We start from the raw sequence: 23,084 nt of genomic DNA, 5'->3' as shown, positions 1-23,084 counted from the left end.
CCTAAAGCTAACAAATAAAACCAGTAGAAAATATTCTGCTGAAAATTCAGGTTCTTTCAAGTTCAGGTTGTATTAGTCGTATGTATGGGATTGCTTCAATATATCCACATAATTTTCCTACCTCATGATGCCATCTATTTTGTGAAATGCACCAGACCCTCCTGCTGCAAAGCACCCCCACAACATGACGCTGCCACCCCTGTGCTTCACGGTTGGGATGGTGTTCTTCAGCTTGCAAGCCTCCCCCTTTTTCCTCCAAACATAACGATGGTCATTATGGTCAAACAGTTCTATTTTTGTTTCATCAGACCATAGGACATTTCTCCAAAAAGTACGATCTTTATACCCATGTGTAGTTGCAAACCGTAGTCTGGCTTTTTTATGGCAGCTTTGGAGCAGTGGCTTCTTCCTTGCTAAGCGGCCTTTCAGGTTATGTCGATATAGGTCTCATTTTACTATGGATATAGATACTTTTGTACAATTTCCTCTAGCATCTTCACAAGGTCCTTTGCTGTTGTTCTGGGATTGACTTGCACTTTTCGCACCAAAATACGTTCATCTCTAGGAGACAGAACGCGTCTCCTTCCTGCGTGGTCCCATGGTGTTTATACTTCCGTACTATTGTTTGTACAGATGAACGTGCTCCCTTCAGGCGTTTGGAAATTGCTCCCAAGGATGAACAAGACTTGTGGAGGTCTACAATTGTTTTCTGGGGTCTTGGCTGATTTATTTTGATTTTCCCATGATGTCAAGTAAAGAGGCACTGAGTTTGAAGGTAGGCCTTGAAATACATCCACAGGTACACCTCCAATTGACTCTAATTATGTCAATTAGCCTATCAGACGCTTTTAAAGCCATGACATAATTTTCTGGAATTTTCCAAGATGTTTTTAAGGCACAGTCAACTTAGTGTATTTACACTTCTGACCCACTGGAATTGTGATACAGTGAATTATAAGTGAAATATTCTGTCTGTAAACAATTGTTGGAAAAATTACTTGTGTCATGCACAAAGTAGATGTCCTAATCGACTTGCCGAAACTATAGTTTGTTAACAAGAAATTTGTGGAGTGGTTGAAAAACATGTTTTAATGACTCCAACCTAAATGTATGTAAAACTTCTGACTTCAACTATATATATTGGATCATCAGAACTCAGACATCCCAAATGGGCACTTTCCTAAATTTGCGTGCAGCAGGCCAGGTACTTCTATGCGTGCTCAGACGTGCACGTTCCCTGAACATTATCAGGACAGAGAAACCAGACAGAGACATGCTCATTGCTCACGCCAAACAAAAGACAATTGCAAAATTTACAAAACTCATAAATGATGGTTATGAAAAAAAAAAAAAAACTACTGGTTTCTCACAAGTTTAGCAGGTTTTGAACTCTGCAAACTATGTTTCACCTCTAAGAATGAGAATGGTAAATTATTAAATAATACATGCATTAACAGAAATTAATGTAACCAAATGACAGGTATTAACGGTACAAATTACTTGGCCTACTGGTGACATACAGTACCAGTCAAAAGTTTGGACACCTACTCAGTTTGGACACCTACTCAGTTTGGACACCTACTCATTCCAGGGTTTTTCTTTATTTTTACTATTTTGTAGTTTGTAGAATAATAGTAAAGACATCAAAACTATGAAAAAACACATATGGAATCATGTAGTAACCAAAAAAGTGTTAAACAAATCAGAAACGTATTAGATTTTTTTTTTCTTCTCACCTTTATTTAACCAGCTAGGCCAGTTGAGAACAAGTTCTCATTTACAACTGCGACCTGACCAAGATAAAGCAAAGCAGTGAGACAAAATCAACACAGAGTTACACATGGGATAAACAAATGTACAGTCAATAACACAATATAAAAACATGTACAGTGTGTGCAAATGAAGTAAGGCAATACATAGGCCATAGTGGTGAAGTAATTACAATTTAGCAATTAACATTGGAGTGATAGTTGTGCAGATGAGGATGTGCAAGTAGAAATACTGGTGTGCAAAAGAGCAGAAAAACAAAACACAAATTTGGGGATGAAGTAGGTGGTTGGTTGGATGGGTTATTTACAGATGGGCTATGTACAGCTGCAGCGATCGGTAAGCTGCTCTGACAGTTAGTGAGGGAGATATAATTCTCCAACTTCAGTGATTTCTGCAATCCGTTCCAGTCATTGGCAGCAGAGAACTGGAAGGAAAGGCGGCCAAAGGAGGAGTTGGGTTTGGGGATGACCAGAGAAATATACCTGCTGGAGTGCGTGCTACGGGTGGGTGTTATTATGGTGACCAATGAGCTGAGTTAAGGCAGAGGTTTACCTAGCAAAGACTTTTAGATTACCTTCAGCCAGCGGGTCTGGCAACGAATATGTAGCGATGACCAGCCAACGAGAGCATACAGGTCGCAGTGGTGGGTAGTATATGGGGCTTTGGTGACAAAACGGATGGCACTGTGATAGACTGCATCCAATTTGCTGAGCAGAGTGTTGGAGGCTATTTTGTAAATGGCATCGCCAAAGTCAAGGATCGGTAGGATAGTCAGTTTTACAAGGGTATGTTTGGCAGCATGATTGAATGAGGCTTCGTTGCGAAATAGGTAGCCGATTCTAGATTTTATTTTGGATTGGAGATCCTTAATATGTGTCTGGAAGGAGAATTTACAGTCTAGCCAGACAACTAGGTATTTATAGTTGTCCGCATATTCTAAGTCAGAACCGTCCAGAGTAGTGATGCTGGTGCAGGCAGTGATCGGTTGAAGAGCATGCATTTAGTTTTAATAGCATTTAAGAGCAGATGGAGGCCACGGAAGGAGTGTTGTATGGCATTGAAGCTCGTTTGGAGGTTTGTTATCACCATGTCCAAAGACAGGCCAGATGTATACAGAACGGTGTCATCTGCAAAGAGGTGGATCAAAGAATCACCCGCAGCAAGAGCGACATCATTAATATATACAGAGAAAAGAGTCAGCCCGATGAAACTGGCTCTCATGAGGACCACCACAGGAAAGGAAGGCCCAGAGTTACCTCTGCTGCAGATGATAAGTTCATTAGAGTTACCAGCCTCAGAAATAGCAGCCCAAATAAACGCTTCAGAGTTCAAGTAACAGATACATCTCAACATCAACTGTTCAGAGGAGACTGCTTGAATTAAACCTTCATGGTCGAATTGCTGCAAAGATACCACTACCTAAGGACACCAATAAGAAGAAAAGACTTGATTGGGCCAAAAAACAGGAGCAATAAACATGATTCTTTTTTTAGATATTTTTCTTAAAACTACATTGTTGGTTAAGGGCTTGTAAGTTAGCATTTCACTGTAACTTGTTGTAATCAGTGAATGTGACAAATAACATTTAATTTGATTTGATTAGACCAGTGGAAATCTGTCCTTTGGTCTGATGACTACAAATTTGAGATTTTTGGTTCCATCCGCTGTGTCTTTGTGAGACACAGAGTAGGTGAACGGATGATCTCCGCATATGTGGCTCCTACCGTGAGGCATGGAGGAGGTGTGATGGTGCTTTGCTGGTGACACTGGCAGTGATTTACTTAGAATTCAAGGCACACTTAACCAGCATGGCTACCACAGCATTCTGCAGCGATGTGCCATCCCATCTGGTATGTGATTAGCGGGACTATAATTTGTTTTTCAACAGGACAATGACCCAACACACCTCAAGGCTGTGTAAGGGCTATTTTTTTGTTTAACCTTTAGGCAAGTCAGTTAAGAACAAATTCTTATTTATAATGACGGCCTACCCCGGACAAACCCGGACGACGTTGGGCCAATTGTGTGCTGCCCTATTGTGCGCCGTCCTATCAAACAAATTGAGATGGTTTGGGATGAGTTGGACGGCAGAGTAAAGGGAAAGCAGCCAACAAATTCTCAGCATATGTGGGAACTCCTTTAAGACTGTTGGAAAAGCATTCCAGGTAAAGCTAGCTAGCTACAGTATTGCAGGCAGGCTAGCTCAAATGAACTGCTAACATAGCTAGCTATCTAGCCACCTTTACATACTGTATAGCTAGCTAACTATGTGACTTAAATAAATCACCAGATAGCTACCTAACTTCATATTAGCTAGCTATCTTGTAAATAAATATAAAACCCACACTCCAAATCTATTTGTAGGTAGGTAGCTAGCTAGATAGCTAACAGCAATGGAAGAGGGTGAAAGGATTAGCAGCTCAAGCTGTCAAAGAAGGGAAGAGTAGGCTACTCTGGATAGTGCAGGTACTTTTGTGTAGTTTCAGTCCTTCGAGAGGAGGACAGAGATAATAGCAACATAATATTCAGTGCTTTCTAATTTCAGTACACTGAAGCCTGTTTCTTTGTGATGTTTTCTGTCCTCAGATACAGAGAGCTGTGAAAACCTGTCTGCAGATGAAGAGGTCCCAATGAATGTCCCAAGAGCAGTGGTTCTCAAACCTGGTCCTGGAGACCCAAATAGGTGCACATTTTGTTTTTTGCCATAGCACCACACATCTAATTCAAACTCACCATCAAGCTTCAAGTGATATTTATGTATTCATTTGCGATGCCATCCTTGATATGATCCTTCTGTTGTCACATGCACGTGTGCGCACATGCATCTATCTATCCAATGTTATCATTTGTAATGAGAGATATTTCCCAACCAAGGGACAGGCATGAATTCCTCCATGGTCAGGGCCTCAGATGGCACCCTGGACCTTCCCGAAGACAGCCTGATTCTAGGAGAAGAGCACCCGGGACCCCAGCCCCATGTCTTCATGGGAGATGAGGCTTTTCTGTGCTGGAGAAACCTCATGCGGCACTTCCCTGAAGCGAACCTTTTCAGGAGGAACATGGTCTTCAACTACCGCCTCTCCCGAGCCAGGCTGACAGTCGAGTGCACCTTCGGCATTCTTGCGTCCCAGTGGCGGAGGTACCAACAGGTCATCGGGGTCCACCCTACTAACGCAGAGGCGTGTGAAGGCCACCTGTGTCCTGCATACTGTAACTTCATGAGGATGGTCACGAGATCTCAGTGCTGTGTGTGAGAGGAGATGTCTGCTACTCTGCAGGATGATGCCAGGATGGGGGCCTACAACGCAGCACGGGAGGCAATCCCTGTGCGGGAGACCGTCACCTCCTACTTCTACGAGGAGGGTGCTGTTTCCCAGGCAACATCTTTTGCGATAGACTACACATTGCACAACCAAAGGCTCTTTGAAGAGCCACGCACATTGCAATAAGAGTATTCTTCCATTTACTTAGCAATTCCCAGTTTCCCTCCTTTTGATTACTACTTCTCAGGTTAGCACACAGTTCAAAACAGGCTATTTTACGAGTTACCCATATTGAATAAATGTAGAACACTAAGACGCCCTACAACCCACACCTGCATCAATCTGACGAATTGATTGTGTTCTGCAGTAAGAAGGCTCAGGTGTATAACTGTGTGGGCTGTGGCTCCTTCCATTTTAGTTATTTAGCAGATGCTCTTATCCAGAACACCTTACAATAGTGAGTACATACATTTTCTTTCTGGTCCCCTGTGGGAATCAAACCCACAACCCTGGCATTGCAAGTGCCTTGCCTGAAAGCATAAGGTACAGCTAGCTAGCACTGCAGTGCATAAAATGTTTGCCACAAAGAGAAAGACAATAGTTTAACAGTTTTGAACAAATTAATTTCTCCAAAAATAAAGCAAAAAAGCAAGAGAGCAATAGAGAGAGCTAGCCATATTTTTTCACTTACCTAGCTAGCGACTGCAGCTAGCTGGTTTAGCCTACTCAAACACCCGTTTATTATACAAAATGTACACAAACACTTGAATGAGAAAAGGCTGATCTGAGAACTGGTAAACTAAACACTGACTATGGGTGAATAACTGCTTATTGTAAAATATGCACAATGTCTCCCCCTTGTGGGAGTAAGAATACTTTGGTAACTTTATGACCAGTATGTGTTTGTTTTTTGTTGGAGGTTAATAATGGGATGGAAATCCTTTTGAGATACTTATACTTAGGAAAAGCTTATATTAGCATAACAAGGTTGTTGGTTGAAGTTTGTCTTTATCTCTTTGATCAATTAATGTCAGGGGTATTCGTTATTTACTTAAACATAGGGCTATTTTCCTGTATTGCAAACGGTTTAATGCAGACTTTTACTTTCTATAAGAGACTCATGCTTGTTCCTCCGATCTAGCTTTTTGGAAAAATAAATGGGTTAACAATATCTGGTTATCATATGGCAACAACCACTCTGCAGGTGCAGCAGTGTTAAAACTTCTTGATGCACCCATCCCGGGATCATTTTCATCCACCACCGCTGAATTGCAGAGCGCCAAATTCAAATTAAATCACTAAAAATATTTAATTTTCATGAAATCACAAGTGCAATATAGCAAAACACTGCTTAGCTTGTTGTTAATCCACCTGGCGTGTCAGATTTCAATAAAGCTTTTCGGCGAAAGCTATCGAAGCATTTATGTGAGCACCTCTCTCTCAGTAGGCAAAATATTACAAACAGCTAGCAGCCAAGTAGATTGGTCACAAAAGTCAGAAAAGCAATAAATTAAATCACTTACCTTTGATGATCTTCGGATATTTGCACTCACGAGACTCCCAGTTACACAATAAATGTTCCTTTTGTTCCATAAAGATGATTTTATATCCAAAATACCTCCGTTAGTTTGATGCATTATGCCCAGGAATCCACCGGAAATAGCGGTCACGACAACGCAGACAAAAATTCCAAATTATGTCCATAATATCGACAGAAACATGGCAAACGTTTTCTATAATCAATCCTCAAGGTGTTTTTCAAATATCTATTCGATAATATATCACACTGAGAGCCAACAACTAACACTTCCGGCGCCGACAGAGATGGCCGCCTCGCTTCGCGTTCCTAGGAAACTATGCAGTGTTTTTTTTTTTTTTACGTGTTATTTCTTACATTAGTACCCCAGGTCATCTTAGGTTTCATTACATACAGTCGAGAAGAACTACTGAATATAAGATCAGCGTCAACTCACCATCAGTACGACCAAGAATATGTTTTTCGCGACGCGGATCCTGTGTTCTGCCTTTCACACAGGACAACGGAATGGATCCCATGCAGCGACCCAAAAAAACGACTCCGAAAAAGAGGGAAACGAGGCGGTCTTCTGGTCAGACTCCGGAGACGGGCACATCGTGCACCACTCCCTAGCATTCTTCTCGCCAATGTCCAGTCTCTTGACAACAAGGTTGATGAAATCCGAGCAAGGGTAGCATTCCAGAGGGACTTCAGAGACTGTAACGTTCTTTGCTTCACGGAAACATGGCTCACTGGAGAGACGCTATCGGATATATCAGCCAGCGGGTTTCTCCACGCATCGCACCGACAGAAACAAACATCTTTCTGGTAAGAAGAGGGGCGGGGGCGTATGCCTTATGGCTAACGAGACATGGTGTGATGAAAGAAACATACAGGAACTCAAATCCTTCTGTTCACCTGATTTAGAATTCCTCACAATCAAATGTAGACCGCATTATCTACCAAGAGAATTATCTTCGATTATAATCACAGCCGTATATATCCCCCCCCAAGCAGACACACCGATGGCTCTGAACTAACTTTATTTGACTCTTTGCAAACTGGAATCCATTTATCCGGAGGCTGCATTCATTGTAGCTGGCGATTTTAACAAGGCTAATCTGAAAACAAGACTCCCTAAATTTTATCAGCATATCGATTGCGCAACCAGGGGTGGAAAAACCTTGGATCATTGTTACTCTAACTTCCGCGACACATATAAGGCCCTGCCCCGCCCTCCTTTCGGAAAAGCTGACCATGACTCTATTTTGTTGATCCCTGCCTACAGACAGAAACTAAAACAAGAGGCTCCCACGCTGAGGTCTGTCCAACGCTGGTCCAACCAAGCTGACTCCACACTCCAAGACTGCTTCCATCACGTGGACTGGGACATGTTTCGTATTGCGTCAGATAACAATATTGATGAATATGTTGATTCGGTGTGCGAGTTCATTAGAACGTGCGTTGAAGATGTCGTTCCCATAGCAACGATTAAAACATTCCCTAACCAGAAACCGTGGATTGATGGCAGCATTCGCGTGAAACTGAAAGCGCGAACCACTGCTTTTAATCAGGGCAAGGTGACTGGTAACATGACCGAATACAAACAGTGCAGCTATTCCCTCCGCAAGGCTATCAAACAAGCTAAGCGTCAGTACAGAGACAAAGTAGAATCTCAATTCAACGGCTCAGACACAAGAGGCATGTGGCAGGGTCTACAGTCAATCACGGACTACAAGAATAAATCCAGCCCAGTCACGGACCAGGATGTCCTGCTCCCAGGCAGACGAAATAACTTTTTTGCCCGCTTTGAGGACAATACAGTGCCACTGACACGGCCTGCAACGAAAACATGCGGACTCTCCTTCACTGCAGCCGAGGTGAGTAACACATTTAAACGTGTTAACCCTCGCAAGGCTGCAGGCCCAGACGGCATCCCCAGCCGCGCCCTCAGAGCATGCGCAGACCAGCTGGCCGGTGTGTTTACGGACATATTCAATCAATCCCTATACCAGTCTGCTGTTCCCACATGCTTCAAGAGGGCCACCATTGTTCCTGTTCCCAAGAAAGCTAAGGTAACTGAGCTAAACGACTACCGCCCCGTAGCACTCACTTCCGTCATCATGAAGTGCTTTGAGAGACTAGTCAAGGACCATATCACCTCCACCCTACCCGACACCCTAGACCCACTCCAATTTGCTTACCGCCCAAATAGGTCCACAGACGATGCAATCTCAACCACACTGCACACTGCACTAACCCATCTGGACAAGAGGAATACCTATGTGAGAATGCTGTGAACCCTGGGTCTCGACCCCGCCCTGTGCAACTGGGTACTGGACTTCCTGACGGGCCGCCCCCAGGTGGTGAGGGTAGAAAACAACATCTCCACCCCACTGATCCTCAACACTGGGGCCCCACAAGGGTGCGTTCTGAGCCCTCTCCTGTACTCCCTGTTCACCCACGACTGCGTGGCCACGCACGCCTCCAACTCAATCATCAAGTTTGCGGACGACACAACAGTGGTAGGCTTGATTACCAACAACGACGAGACGGCCTACAGGGAGGAGGTGAGGGCCCTCGGAGTGTGGTGTCAGGAAAATAACCTCACACTCAACGTCAACAAAACTAAGGAGATGATTGTGGACTTCAGGAAACAGCAGAGGGAACACCCCCCTATCCACATCGATGGAACAGTAGTGGAGAGGGTAGCAAGTTTTAAGTTCCTCGGCATACACATCACAGACAAACTGAATTGGTCCACTCACACAGACAGCATCGTGAAGAAGGCGCAGCAGCGCCTCTTCAACCTCAGGAGGCTGAAGAAATTCAGTTTGTCACCAAAAGCACTCACAAACTTCTACAGATGCACAATCGAGAGCATCCTGGCGGGCTGTATCACCGCCTGGTACGGCAACTGCTCCGCCCACAACCGTAAGGCTCTCCAGAGGGTAGTGAGGTCTGCACAACGCATCACCGGGGGCAAACTACCTGCCCTCCAGGACACCTACACCACCCAATGTTACAGGAAGGCCATAAAGATCATCAAGGACATCAACCACCCGAGCCACTGCCTGTTCACCCCGCTATCATCCAGAAGGCGAGGTCAGTACAGGTGCATCAAAGCTGGGACCGAGAGACTGAAAAACAGCTTCTATCTCAAGGCCATCAGACTGTTAAACAGCCACCACTAACATTGAGTGGCTGCTGCCAACACACTGACACTGACACTGACTCAACTCCAGCCACTTTAATAATGGGAATTGATGGGAAATTATGTAAATATATCACTAGCCACTTTAAACAATGCTACCTTATATAATGTTACTTACCCTACATTATTAATCTCATATGCATACGTATATACTGTACTCTATATCATCGACTGCATCCTTATGTAATACATGTATCACTAGCCACTTTAACTATGCCACTTTGTTTACATACTCACCTCATGTATATACTGTACTCGATACCATCTACTGTATCCTGCCTATGCTGCTCTGTACCATCACTCATTCATATATCCTTATGTACATATTCTTTATCCCCTTACACTGTGTTAAAGACAGTAGTTTTGGAATTGTTAGTTAGATTACTTGTTGGTTATTACTGCATTGTCGGAACTAGAAGCACAAGCATTTCGCTACACTCGCATTAACATCTGCTAACCATTTGTATGTGACAAATAAAATTTGATTTGATTTGACCACTTACCCAATGTGGACGTTTACGCTCATTCTTCAAAATAAAGGCCTGAAACTATGTCTAAAGGCTGTAGACACCTTAGGGAAGCCAAAGAAAAAGGAATCTGGTTGATATCCCTTTCAATGGGCAATAGGGATGCATAGAAAGACAGGGGTTTCAAAATAAGAGTCACTTCCTGATTGGATTTTTCTCAGGCTTTCGCCTGCAATATCAGTTCTGTTATACTCACAGACAATATTTTTACAGTTTTGGAAACTTTAGAGTGTTTTCTATCCTAAGCTATATGCATATTCTAGCATCTGGTCCTGAGAAATAGGCCGTTTACTTTGGAAGCGTTATTTTTCCAAAAATAAAAATAGCGCCCCCTAGCTTCAAGAGATTAAGGAAGAGTGTTTTGAATACTGATGTTAACCTTTCTGATTATAACCTTTTTCTGGGAAAACAGATCATCCAAAGGTGGGGGAGTGGCAATCTTTACCAAGGATCCCCTTCAGTGCTCAGTTGTCTCCACCAAGTCTGTCCCCAAATAATTTGACTTGCTGGTTTTAAGCATTAAACTTTCAAATAGCTCTTTGTTGACTGTTGCTGGGTGCTAATCATCCTCCATCAGAACCAGCCCATACCTTACCTGCCCTAAGCTCTCTCCTGACCCCTTACACTAAGTCTGAATTTGTCCTGCTAGGTGACTTAAACCTGGACATGCTTAAACCATCTGACCAAGTCCTAAAGCAATGGGACTCCTTAAATAGTTCTCACATTATTACCAATCTCACAAGGTATGACTCCAAACACCCCAAAATAAGGCTACTCTCCTCGATGTTATCCTCACAAATAATCCTGATAGGTATCAGTCTGGTGTTTTCTGTAATGACCTTAGTGATCACTGTTTTACAGTCTGTGTTCGCAATGGCTGCTCAGTGAAACAACCTTTCCTGATTTGTCATAGACGCTTGCTAAAAAACTTTAATGAGCAAGCCTTCCTTCATGATCAGCTCTGTCGATGACGCTTGGACCTTCTTTTTTATATTTTCAGTGGTATTGTTAACAAACACACCCCCATAAAGAAAATGTGAATTCAAAACTGGTTCAGCCCCTGGTTCAACCGTGATCTTGCAGAGTTACTCCACCTTAAGAATTACATTTGGCGAAAGGCTCGGCACACGCATACTCAGGTTGACTGGCTATCGTTCAGGCAAATGAGAAATAAGTGCACTCAGGCTATCCGGAAGGCCAAAGTTAGTTACTTTAAGGAGCAGTTCTCTCTCTGTAACTCCAAGAAGTTATGTAAAACGGTTAAAGAATAAAGCCTCCCCCTCACAGCTGCCCATGTCCCTTAATGTTGATTATGTGGTTGTTACATGACAAGAAGCACATGAGTAAGCTCTTTAATCACCACTTCATTAAGTCAGGATTCCTATTTGACTCAGCCATCCTTCCTTGCCCATCCAACATTTCCTCATCTCCCACCCTTTCTAATGCGACTATCCCCGATGCTTCTCCCTCGTTTTTCACCTGCCCCGCTACAAAGTTTCTCACTGCTGGCAGCGACTGAGTCCGAGGTGCTAAAGGAGCTCCTTAAACTTGAACCCAAAAAAAACATCTGGGTCAGATGGTTTAGACCCTTTCTTCTTTAAGGTTGCTGCCCCTATCATCACCAAGCCTGTATCTCCTTTCTGGAGAGGTTCCCATTGCTTGGAAGGCAGCCACAGTTTGTCCTTTATTTAAAGGGGGAGATCCAGCTGATTCTAAATGTTATAGGCCTACAGTGCCTTGCGAAAGTATTCGCCCCCCTTGAACTTTGCGACCTTTTGCCACATTTCAGGCTTCAAACAAAGATATAAAACTGTATTTTTTTGTGAAGAATCAACAACAAGTGGGACACAATCATGAAGTGGAACGACATTTATTGGATATTTCAAACTTTTTTAACAAATCAAAAACTGAAAAATTGGGCGTGCAAAATTATTCAGCCCCTTTACTTTCAGTGCAGCAAACTCTCTCCAGAAGTTCAGTGAGGATCTCTGAATGATCCAATGTTGACCTAAATGACTAATGATGATAAATACAATCCACCTGTGTGTAATCAAGTCTCCGTATAAATGCACCTGCACTGTGATAGTCTCAGAGGTCCGTTAAAAGCGCAGAGAGCATCATGAAGAACAAGGAACACACCAGGCAGGTCCGAGATACTGTTGTGAAGAAGTTTAAAGCCGGATTTGGATACAAAAAGATTTCCCAAACTTTAAACATCCCAAGGAGCACTGTGCAAGCGATAATATTGAAATGGAAGGAGTATCAGACCACTGCAAATCTACCAAGACCTGGCCGTCCCTCTAAACTTTCAGCTCATACAAGGAGAAGACTGATCAGAGATGCAGCCAAGAGGCCCATGATCACTCTGGATGAACTGCAGAGATCTACAGCTGAGGTGGGAGACTCTGTCCATAGGACAACAATCAGTCGTATATTGCACAAATCTGGCCTTTATGGAAGAGTGGCAAGAAGAAAGCCATTTCTTAAAGATATCCATAAAAAGTGTTGTTTAAAGTTTGCCACAAGCCACCTGGGAGACACACCAAACATGTGGAAGAAGGTGCTCTGGTCAGATGAAACCAAAATTGAACTTTTTGGCAACAATGCAAAACGTTATGTTTGGCGTAAAAGCAACACAGCTCATCACCCTGAACACTGTCAAACATGGTGGTGGCAGCATCATGGTTTGGGCCTGCTTTTCTTCAGCAGGGACAGGGAAGATGGTTAAAATTGATGGGAAGATGGATGGAGCCAAATACAGGACCATTCTGGAAGAAAACCTGATGGAGTCTGCAAAAGATCTGAGACTGGGACGGAGATTTGTCTTCCAACAAGACAATGATCCAAAACATAATGCAAAATCTACAATGGAATGGTTCAAAAATAAACATATCCAGGTGTTAGAATGGCCAAGTCAAAGTCCAGACCTGAATCCAATCGAGAATCTGTGGAAAGAACTGAAAACTGCTGTTCACAAATGCTCTCCATCCAATCTCACTGAGCTCGAGCTGTTTTGCAAGGAGGAATGGGAAAAAATGTCAGTCTCTCGATGTGCAAAACTGATAGAGACATACCCCAAGCGACTTACAGCTGTAATCGCAGCAAAAGGTGGCGCTACAAAGTATTAACTTAAGGGGGCTGAATAATTTTGCACGCCCAATTTTTCAGTTTTTGATTTGTTAAAAAAGTTTGAAATATCCAATAAATGTCGTTCCACTTCATGATTGTGTCCCACTTGTTATTGATTCTTCACAAAAAAATACAGTTTTATATCTTTATGTTTGAAGCCTGAAATGTGGCAAAGGGTCGCAAAGTTCAAGGGGGCCGAATATTTTCGCAAGGCACTGTATTTCTATTTTGCCCTGTTTATCAAAAGTGTTGGAAAAACTTGTCAATAATCAACTGACTGGCTTTCTTGATGTCTATAGTATTAACTCGGGTATGCAATCTGGTTTCCACTCAGGTTATGGATGTGTCACTGCAAACTTAAAGGTCCTCAATGATGTCACCATTGCCCTTGATTCTAAGCAATATTGTGCTGCTATTTTTATTGACTTGGCCAAAGCTTTTGATACGGTAGACCATTCCATTATTGTGGGCCGGCTAAGGAGTATTGGTGTCTGAGGGGTCTTTGGCCTGGTTTGCTAACTATCTCTCTCAAAGTGTGCAGTGTATTAAGTCAGAACATCTGCCATCTCAGCCACTGCCTGTACCCAAGGGAGTACCCCAAGGCTCGATCCTAGGTCCTACACTCTTCTCAATTTACAACATAGCTCAGGCAGTAGGAAGCTCTCATCCATTTATATGCAGATGATACAGTCTTATACTCAACTGGCCCCTCCCTGGATTTTGTGTTAAGTGCTACAACAAAGCTGTCTTAATGTCCAACAAGCTTTCTCTACCCTTAACCTTGTTCTGAACACCTCCAAAACAAAGGTAATGTGGTAAGAAGAATGCCCCTATTTCCACAGGTGCTATTACTACCTGAGGGTTTAGAGCTTGAGGTAGTCACCTCATACAAGTACTTGGGAGTATGGCTAGACGGTGCACTGTCCTTCTCTCAGCACATATCAAAGCTGCAGGCTAAAGTTAAATATAGACTTGGTTTCCTCTATCGTAATCGCTCCTCTTTCAGCCTAGCTGCCAAACTAACCCTGATTCAGATGACCATCCTACCCATGCTAGATTACGGAGACATAATTTATAGATCGGCAGGTAAGGGTGCTCTCGAGCAGCTAGATGTTCTTAACCATTCGGCAATCAGATTTACCCCCAATGCTCCTTATAGGACACATCACTGCACTCTATACTCTGTTAACTGGTCATCTCTGTATACCTGTCGCAAGACCCACTGGTTGATGCGCATTTATAAAACCCTCTTAGGCATCACTCCCACCTATCTGAGATATCTACTGCAGCCCTCATCCTCCACATACAACACCCGTTTTGCCAGTCACATTCTGTTAAAGGTCCCCAAAGCACACACATCCCTGGGTCGCTCCCTCTTTTCAGCAGCTAGTGACTAGAATGAGCTGCAACAAACACTCAAACTGGACAGTTTTATCTCAATCTCAAAGACTCAATCATGGACACACTCACTGACAGTTGTGGCTGCTTTGTGTGATGTATTGTTGCCTCTACCTTATTGCCCTTTGTGCTGTTGTCTGTGCCCAATAATGTTTGTACCATGTTTTGTGCTGCTATCATGTTTTGTTGCTACCATGTTGTTGTTGTTGTTGTTATGTTGCTACCATGCTGTGTTGTCATGTGTTACTGCCTTGCTATGTTGTCTTCTTCGGTCTCTCTTTATGGAGTGGAGTCTTGTCTCTCTTGTTGTGATGTGTGTTTTGTCCTATATTTATATTGTATTCATTTTTAATTCCAGGCCCCCATCCCCGCAGGAGGCCTTTTTCCTTTTGGTAGGCCATCATTGTAAATAAGAATTTGTTCTTAACCGACTTGCCTAGTTAAATAACGGTTAAATAAAATAAAAATATAAACATACCTGAATTTGTCCAATAGAAACTCTTGTTTGCAACTGACTAATGATTACACCCTAGATCAGCTAGATACAGGCAAGATTGTGCAAGGAAATATTGAATGTGTCAATGACCGTCACCTTGATTACTCAAATTTCTCTCGACCTGTGCACCTACATTTTAAACTTTCATTCATAGGCTAGGTTGTAGCAACCTCATGATAGGTATAGGGAAACTTTGAGTATCATGTAGTAGCCTAAACCTATCGATGTTACGTTGAACTGGGTGAATGGAATATGAATGACAGTCATCCAATATGCTGTAATAGAAATAAGGCCATGTTCATAAAAATAACAATTGTCCTCCCTAATCTTAAATGGCACCGACCGCCACTGATGTGAGTGTGTGTGTCTGTTTTTCAGTATAAAGTACTCTGTAGCCACTTAGTGTGGACACTGTGGACCCCAGGTGGGGACACTGACACACAGAGATTCCTGTTGAACACTTTATGTTTAACAACCTTATTTTGTCAATAACAGTCTCCCTCCCTCACTTCATCCTTCTCCCCCCTTCTCCCTATATCAGCTGTACCGGTGAACCCCTCCCGCACTGCCTGCCTTACTTTTACCCCTACCCACGTGTACACTGAACAAAAATATAAATGCAATGAGCATTAGTGAGCATTTTTCCTTTGCCAAGATAATCCATCCACCTGATAGGTGTGGCATATTAAGAAGCGGATTAAACAGCATGACCATTATACAGGTGCACCTTGTGCTGGGGAAAATAAAAGGCCACTCTAAAATGTGCAGTTTTGACATAAAACTAAATGCCACAGATGTCTCAAGTTGAGGAAGTGTGTAATTGGCATGCTGACTGCAGGAATATCCACCATACCTGTTGGCAGAGAAATTAATGTTAATTTCTCTACCATTAGCTGCCTCCAATGTTGTTTTAGAGAATTTGGAAATACTTCCAACTGGCCTCACAACCGCAGACCAAGTGTAACCACGCAAGCCCGGGACCTCCACATCTGGCTTCACTTGCGGGATCGTCAGAGACCAGCAAACCGGACAGCTGATGAAACTGTGGGTTCACAAACAAGGAATTTCTGCACAAACTAACAGAAACCGTCTGAGGGAACCTCAGGATTTTGATCTGACTGCAGTTCGGTGTCATAACCAACTTCAGTGGGCAAATGATCACTGATCCACGCCCCTACCTTTTCTTTTAAGGTATATGTGACCAACAGATGCATATCTGGATTCCTAGGTCATGTGAAATCCATAGATTAGGGCCTCCGTTGTTTAGTCGGGAAGATGAGAACCTTTTGGCCTTTGTATTCCATAGCTCGCTGTCATCCAAGTCGTAGAATGAGCTCCTTTTCCTGAAAGCGATGTACCCTTGCAATTATGGTGCGTGGCTTGGCACCGGGTGAGGGATTCGCCTGTAGAGAGCGGTGTGCACGGTCAATGATGAGAGGCTTTGGGAAGTTGTCGTCGCCCAGCAGCTTAGGAATGAGCTAGGACATGAACTCTGTGGGTTAACCTTGTTCTTCATCCTCCAAAATCCCCACAAGTTTGATGTTCAGCCTGCAACTGCTGCCTTCTAAATCGAGAACCTTCGCTTGGAGCGCCTTGTTCTTCTTTCTAAGCTGCGCGCAGGTGGTTTCCAGGCCACCGATCCGGGTGTCATGGTCAGACAAGTCCTAATTGGCTGTGTCCATGCGGCTCTTCAGTTCGGCCTGTGCTGTCTTTAGAGACTCAAACTTTGTTTCGAGCCTGTCAAAATTATCGTTGATAGATTTATTACAGCCTCTTTCATTTGTTGACACATTGAATCTTGTTGCTGGGTATTTGGAGAGTTGTCACCTTCAGTACTCAAATGGAGCTAGATGCTGCTTGTTGGGCCTGTGTAGATTTTGTGTTAGCTGTTCTGTTGGTTTTCATCGCAATATTTAACTTTTTTGCTGTAGTTAGTGCCTGGGAAACATACTAAACAATGTGTATATATTTTTTTGCAAACTTGAAACTAAAATGGTAACAATTAAAGATTTCAAAATAAGTGGAGAGGAGATTTGAAGGAATGCTTCTACTCCATACGCATGAGCACTAGCGCCCCCGATCCTGGGTCAGTTTTGAAGGCTAGATACAACAAGAGCCTCCATTGGGAGGCTCCCCAATGCTTTTCATACCATAAGCAACTCCCACCTTCAAAAATGAGTTTTACTGTGATGGAGACGACATTGTGGTACAGTATGACTCAGAGGCTAATGGCAGATGAAGAGATGAACAAACTCAAAGTGGAGCAAGAGTATACTTAAGAGTTCAGCAATAGTGAACTTTTACAGTACAGAGACACCACACCCAAAGGGGCGGCAGGGTAGCCTAGTGGTTAGAGTGTTGGACTAGTAACCGGAAGGTTGCAAGTTCAAATCCCTGAGCTGACAAGGTACAAATCTGTCGTTCTGCCCCTGAACAGGCAGTTAACCCACTGTTCCTAGGCCGTCATTGAAAATAAGAATTTGTTCTTAACTGACTTGCCTAGTTAAATAAAGGTAAAATAAAATAAAATAAAAATAAAAAGGGTGCCCCTAGTCCAGGGTCAGCTCACACACTTAAGTAAGAACACCCAACACAAACAAGCAGAGACTCCGGCTACCAACAAACAATGTCTATTCTTAAGCCAGCAGCATTGGAATTCCCATTGTTTAATTGTCCTATGGTATTGTATGACTCCAAGTTGGAGGAAGTGGGGGGTATTTGCTGTACTTCCTGTATGGGACAGGAAGCTAAACCAGTCGAAAGGCCTCCCCCCACTAAACGATGCAACAAAAGCGCATTCGCACAAACAAAATCAAGAGGGCTCACAGGGAAATCTGTCACCTGTGCGCTGAGTGTTGGGCAGTGGCAGTGTACCCATGCTATTACTGGCCTGTCAACAATGCCCTTATTGAATGGCAATGTCAAAACATGTCAATCACATGGGCCAATGGGAGGGACTTGGGAGGATGATACCCTATTGATTCTAAGGCTTAATTGCAGATATGTACTATTGGATAAAAATCACAAACTTTGGCCATTGAGCTGCGATGGGCTATATGTGCCTGTGTTGATTTTTATATTAAAATATTGCAACTAGAACAGCTATCTGATGGATGCTTTCATCATGCATGAGAGGACATGCTTTCAAAGACTGTCAAGATCTTTTTCATAGGTTTTCAGATGTAACTTGCAACACTAGGCTAGCCATAGGCCTATTCCTGATCATAGGATAAGACAATCTTGTCTGTGGCTTGCCATGTAAAGTCTATATTCTTTCGGACAGAGCTATTTCGTGAGGAAGAAACATCTCAAAATCCTACAACTATTTTTTGAAAATCAAATATTATATTTTTACATGTTTATTATTTTCAAAATCTCTAGAATAGTCTAATAAATCTTTCCTAAATTGTCACTTCCATATTGATTGGAATAACAATAGTGTGTCACACAGATGGGCTGACTTGGCAGGTGCTGTAGGTTAGATCAAGTGTTGATTATTTACTAAACAACAAAGTGCCATTGAAAAGTAGGAAAATTAAATGTAAAAATACATTTGTTCCTCTCTTGTTGAAAAAAGTAGGGGATTAAAAAAAATCTGTAACAGGAGATAACTATTGATTAATAACTATTGATCATACAGTTAAGTCTAAAGTCTGGCTTTAAAAAGCTAAGCCTGTCAATAAACAAATGGTGGCTCTGATACCACTGGAATCTATGTTTGTAAACTGTTGTTGAGATAAAGTTATTTTGTTGAGAGAGAAACTTCTGTTGAGAATGAGTTCAATTCATTCAATAGCTCACAAACCAGGCAACAATAACCCAGCCAATATAGGCTACAACTACGGTATTACAAACTTTATTTATTTCATTAGTAGCAATAATGAGAATTAAATTAACACTAAATGCATTATCAGATATGGCATACAATCGATGTTTACCATAGATAGGCCTACATTACATATATCATATCAAAATAAAAGCCTTACCTGCAAGGTTGCCAAGAGTTGCGAAAAATACCAACAATCTTGTAAACACCTGTTCCGTCATTTTAAATGTTAGGTCACCAAAACACAGCATGTAATCAAATTCTTATTGCATCGTTGACCTATCTGGTGCATATTATTTCACTTGAGGACGTTCGTTTCCTTTCAACTTTTACGCACGAACCAAATTTCAATTTGAGGAATTTCTTATCAAGATTGAATAAAATTGTTCAGATATTTCAATGTTTGTTTCGTTTGCCATTCCGTCACACAATGACTACCGCTTTATCTAGATCCAACAAAGCGCCAACGCAATTAGGAACGGTCCCTCGTGACTATGATGCGGACAGAATTGAGGTAGGCGAAGCGGCAACAAGTCACCGCTTTAAAAAAGCGACACTCCCACGTTTTAACTCCCTGGCTGGAAATGACTTTAATCGCATGAGGGGTTTATGCCACCGTTTTATCACCAACACCTGCTAAGTAAGCATTACAAACATAAATGGCAAGAAATAAAAAGGACTGCCACTGCATACATGGGCTAAACAGGATATATTGTGGTCCTCTTTGAACATAAATTGTTTCCTGAAACGCAATAATAAGATAATTTGCTTCTGGGGCACTTTAAAGCCTACCTTATTCGTTTACATTTATTTACATGTTCCCTTATTTGAAGTGCCAATTTCAGGGTTATAAATTGTGGTACCCTACAGCAATATTGATCCTCATAAGCTTTATTGGTTGCCTATATGTTTGGTTTCCTGCATTCTTAGAAGCTTATAATACAAACAGCCATGTGGACTGGTCTTCAATTTCCATGTTTTCTTCCATGTTTTCTTATTTGTAGCAGCAGTTCTGTCAACCCTACATGGTGAGGCAGGAAATGTGGAGGCTCCCATGTTTCTAAACAATAGATGTAAATGATATGATCTCATCTCTAATGAACTGAAGAGATTTTACAGTTCTTGCAATCATGTCATATCTCATGGTTTATCATTGCATTATTTCATCTAAACTGAAAATATGTTGCACAACAAGGAATTGGAAATGCAAGGAGTTGTTTTGTAGAGAGATGCAATCACAATAATATCTGCTAATATCGACAGCCTTATTTTTCAACTGAATTTAAATGACTTATGGAGAGGTTTGACTTGCTCTAGCCTACAGATTCATGCAGAGTAGCTCTAAAGAGTAACATATGCATTCAAATGTTCTTTTAATATTTAGAGTTTTAATTGAGACAAAATGGATCTCTTTTTTCCATCCTGCTACAAATCCACTCAGATGTCATCACCAAGTGATACATTACAGCAGAAACAACAAGGAGGTCCTGCTAGAGCATAGCTGTGAAGAGAAAAGAAAAACAACTTCAGGAGCTAATAGTTACTTATCCCAATTACCCAAGATCCCCTGTGCAAACAGGGCTCTCGGAGGGAGAGAAGAGAGATAAAAGGGGGAAACTGCCACTGGTAGTTAATTCCCTCCCAAAAACCACATAGATAAAGTGTTGTTTAGTGAACCTGCCATTGTGTCGCTCTAGAAAGGCCCAGTCGAGGTGATGGACGCTTATATTGATCCAAGAACTCGGGCTAGATGGCCTTGGCCAGATTTCAGCCATGAACAAAAGGTTTGGAGAGGCTGAAGGAAGATGGCTAGCCCTAAACACAATGCATGGCAATGGTGGTGGGTTAAAGATGTGCTGAGGGATGGCTTTAAAATTGACCTCTTTTAATTTTATGAAGTCTCAAAAGGTCAAGGAGGTGTTGGAATGGGTGAGAGAGATGAATGGAATGAGAAAAATAATGTGTTTAAAAAGAGGGAATTAATGCTAAAAGCTTTTGACGTGTTTTTTATTTTATTTCAAGCAAGCTAGAAATATATATACTTGCAACAGGTGCCTTTTAAGATGACGATGATCATTTTTTTCATGAGCATGGCCTTATTTATATTACAGCATATTGGATAACTGTCATTCAAATTCCATTCACAGAGCTCAATGTAACATCAATAGGTTTAGGCTACTACATGACACTAACATTTTCCCTATACTCATGAGGTTCCTCCAACCTAGCCTTTGAATGAAAGTTTACAATGTAGATGCACAGATTGAGAGAAAAATTGGAGAAATCAAGGTGACAGACACATTCAATACCGCCTTGCACACTTTTGCCTGCGTCTAGCTGATCTAGGGTGTAATCATTAGTCCAACCGTTGCAAACAAGAGTTTCTATTGGACAAATTAATGTATGTTTTTCCCAGTTTCATTTAATTTAAGAAATGTTTTTCAACAGAATCGGCGGAATGAATACACCCCTGATCACACGCAAAGACAGTTCACTTTCATAGTAGCCACATACAAACAGCATGAACATTTGGCTCGTTGTATAATTCCTTTTCGGATCTATGCACTCGTCTCTTCTCACGTTTACCCTTCGCTTGTGGACTTCAGTGACAACACATCAGCTGTATTTGACCAGACGAAAAAACCTTTCCAAGCCAAACCTTCATATCATAACCGCTAGACATCGTTGTCACCATATTAGATAACAACGTTAGTAACGTCATAGTCAACCTAGCTACTAAAATAACGCGTTTGTAAACCCGCTACAATCATGCAGTACAGTGTACATTCAACAAGCAGCTTATCAATTACACCGGCAGGCCCTGGTGGCAATAAATTAATAAAACCAAAAGCTTACCTTGACTTGGAAGAGTTCCTGTGTTAGGTAGCCATAGCCAGCTAGTGAAACGTGAAAAAAATACAACAAAATATAGCTAGCTCTAACGCCCTCTCTTTCTTGCTTCTCCTTCATTTTTAAAGAAATTAATTTGTTCTAAATGGTTAAACTATTGTCTTTATCTCTCTTTGAGTTAACTACTCACTACATTTTATGCACTGCAGTGCTAGCTAGTTGTAGCTTATGCTTTCAGTACTAGATTATTTCTCTGATCCTTTGATTGGGTGGGCAACATGTCAGTTCATGCTGTGAGAGCTCTGATATGTTTGGAGGACATCCTCCGGAAGCTGTCATAATTACTGTGTAAGTCTATGGAAGTGGGTGAGAACCATGAGACCCCTAGGTTTTGTATTGAAGTCAACGTAACCAAAGGAGGACGGAAACTAGCTGTTCTCCTGCTACACCATGGTGCTACCCTACCGAGTAATGTTGAGGCTTCAGTAGACCTTCATTGCAACACAGTGTGTTTTAATCAATTATTTGTTGACATGTGAATATATTTAATATAGTTTTATCTAAAAAGGAAAACTTTAATGTTTCACTATTTTTCTGAAATTCTCTGAGTTGTTGGTCCTCCCCTCCCTCCTCCTCGGAGCCCTCACTGACTTGCAACCTCTTTTAAAGCACCACTACACAAATGTATCTTAAAACAGAAGCAATCCAGTGCTACGTCATTTTTATAGTTATACACTGAAAATCAGGTCAATGATCACAAAAAGTAATTAGATTGAGGGTATATTATTGTTTCATCAAAGGTACACTGTAAATCCCAATGTGCTGTTATTACTCAAAACCTTTGTGGAAACCCGTTGTACTACCATAGCAGAGTACAGTTACAGTTGATTTTGTAGGGGGTCCAGATTTGAGTTGTGTCAGGTTAAACATTTTGAGTAAGTCAAGAAATGTTTGAAGTACATTGATCTTTAAGCTCATTGTTAATTACATGCTACACTTAGTGTATTGAATGCTAAACAGATGTGTTAAGAAATTGTTAATAAAAATATTTTGTAACTCAATATTTTTTGTTACACAAACATAAACAAATGTTTA

At 41.9% G+C, this 23,084-nt stretch overlaps 1 protein-coding gene across 6 annotated transcripts in view; it reads right to left on the bottom strand.

Moving 5' to 3' along the window:
* robo4 (roundabout, axon guidance receptor, homolog 4 (Drosophila)) overlaps nucleotides 1-23,084 on the bottom strand; it is a 46,271-nt gene that overhangs the window by 21,895 nt on the left and 1,292 nt on the right. For 2 of the 6 annotated variants that reach the window (XM_090186160.1, XM_090186161.1), the window contains exons 1-2: nucleotides 19,300-19,655; nucleotides 1,737-1,790 (exon numbers count right to left, since the gene is read on the bottom strand). The exons of 2 other annotated variants lie outside the window; for them this stretch is intronic. Coding sequence is in view for 2 of the 4 variants with exons in the window: in XM_090186158.1 (XP_090042284.1) it covers nucleotides 19,300-19,390 (91 nt within the window). In the remaining 2 variants the exon portion in view is untranslated. Of the gene's footprint in view, nucleotides 1-1,736; nucleotides 1,791-19,299; nucleotides 19,720-23,084 lie in introns of those variants that run through there. 2 more of the 6 variants (XM_090186158.1, XM_090186159.1) reach the window with 2 other exon arrangements.

The sequence above is a fragment of the Oncorhynchus mykiss genome, chromosome 10 (assembly GCF_057628025.1).
Source record: "Oncorhynchus mykiss isolate SJ-2025 chromosome 10, ASM5762802v1, whole genome shotgun sequence".
NCBI lineage: Eukaryota > Metazoa > Chordata > Actinopteri > Salmoniformes > Salmonidae > Oncorhynchus > Oncorhynchus mykiss.
This window is presented reverse-complemented; position numbering and strand designations above follow the sequence as displayed.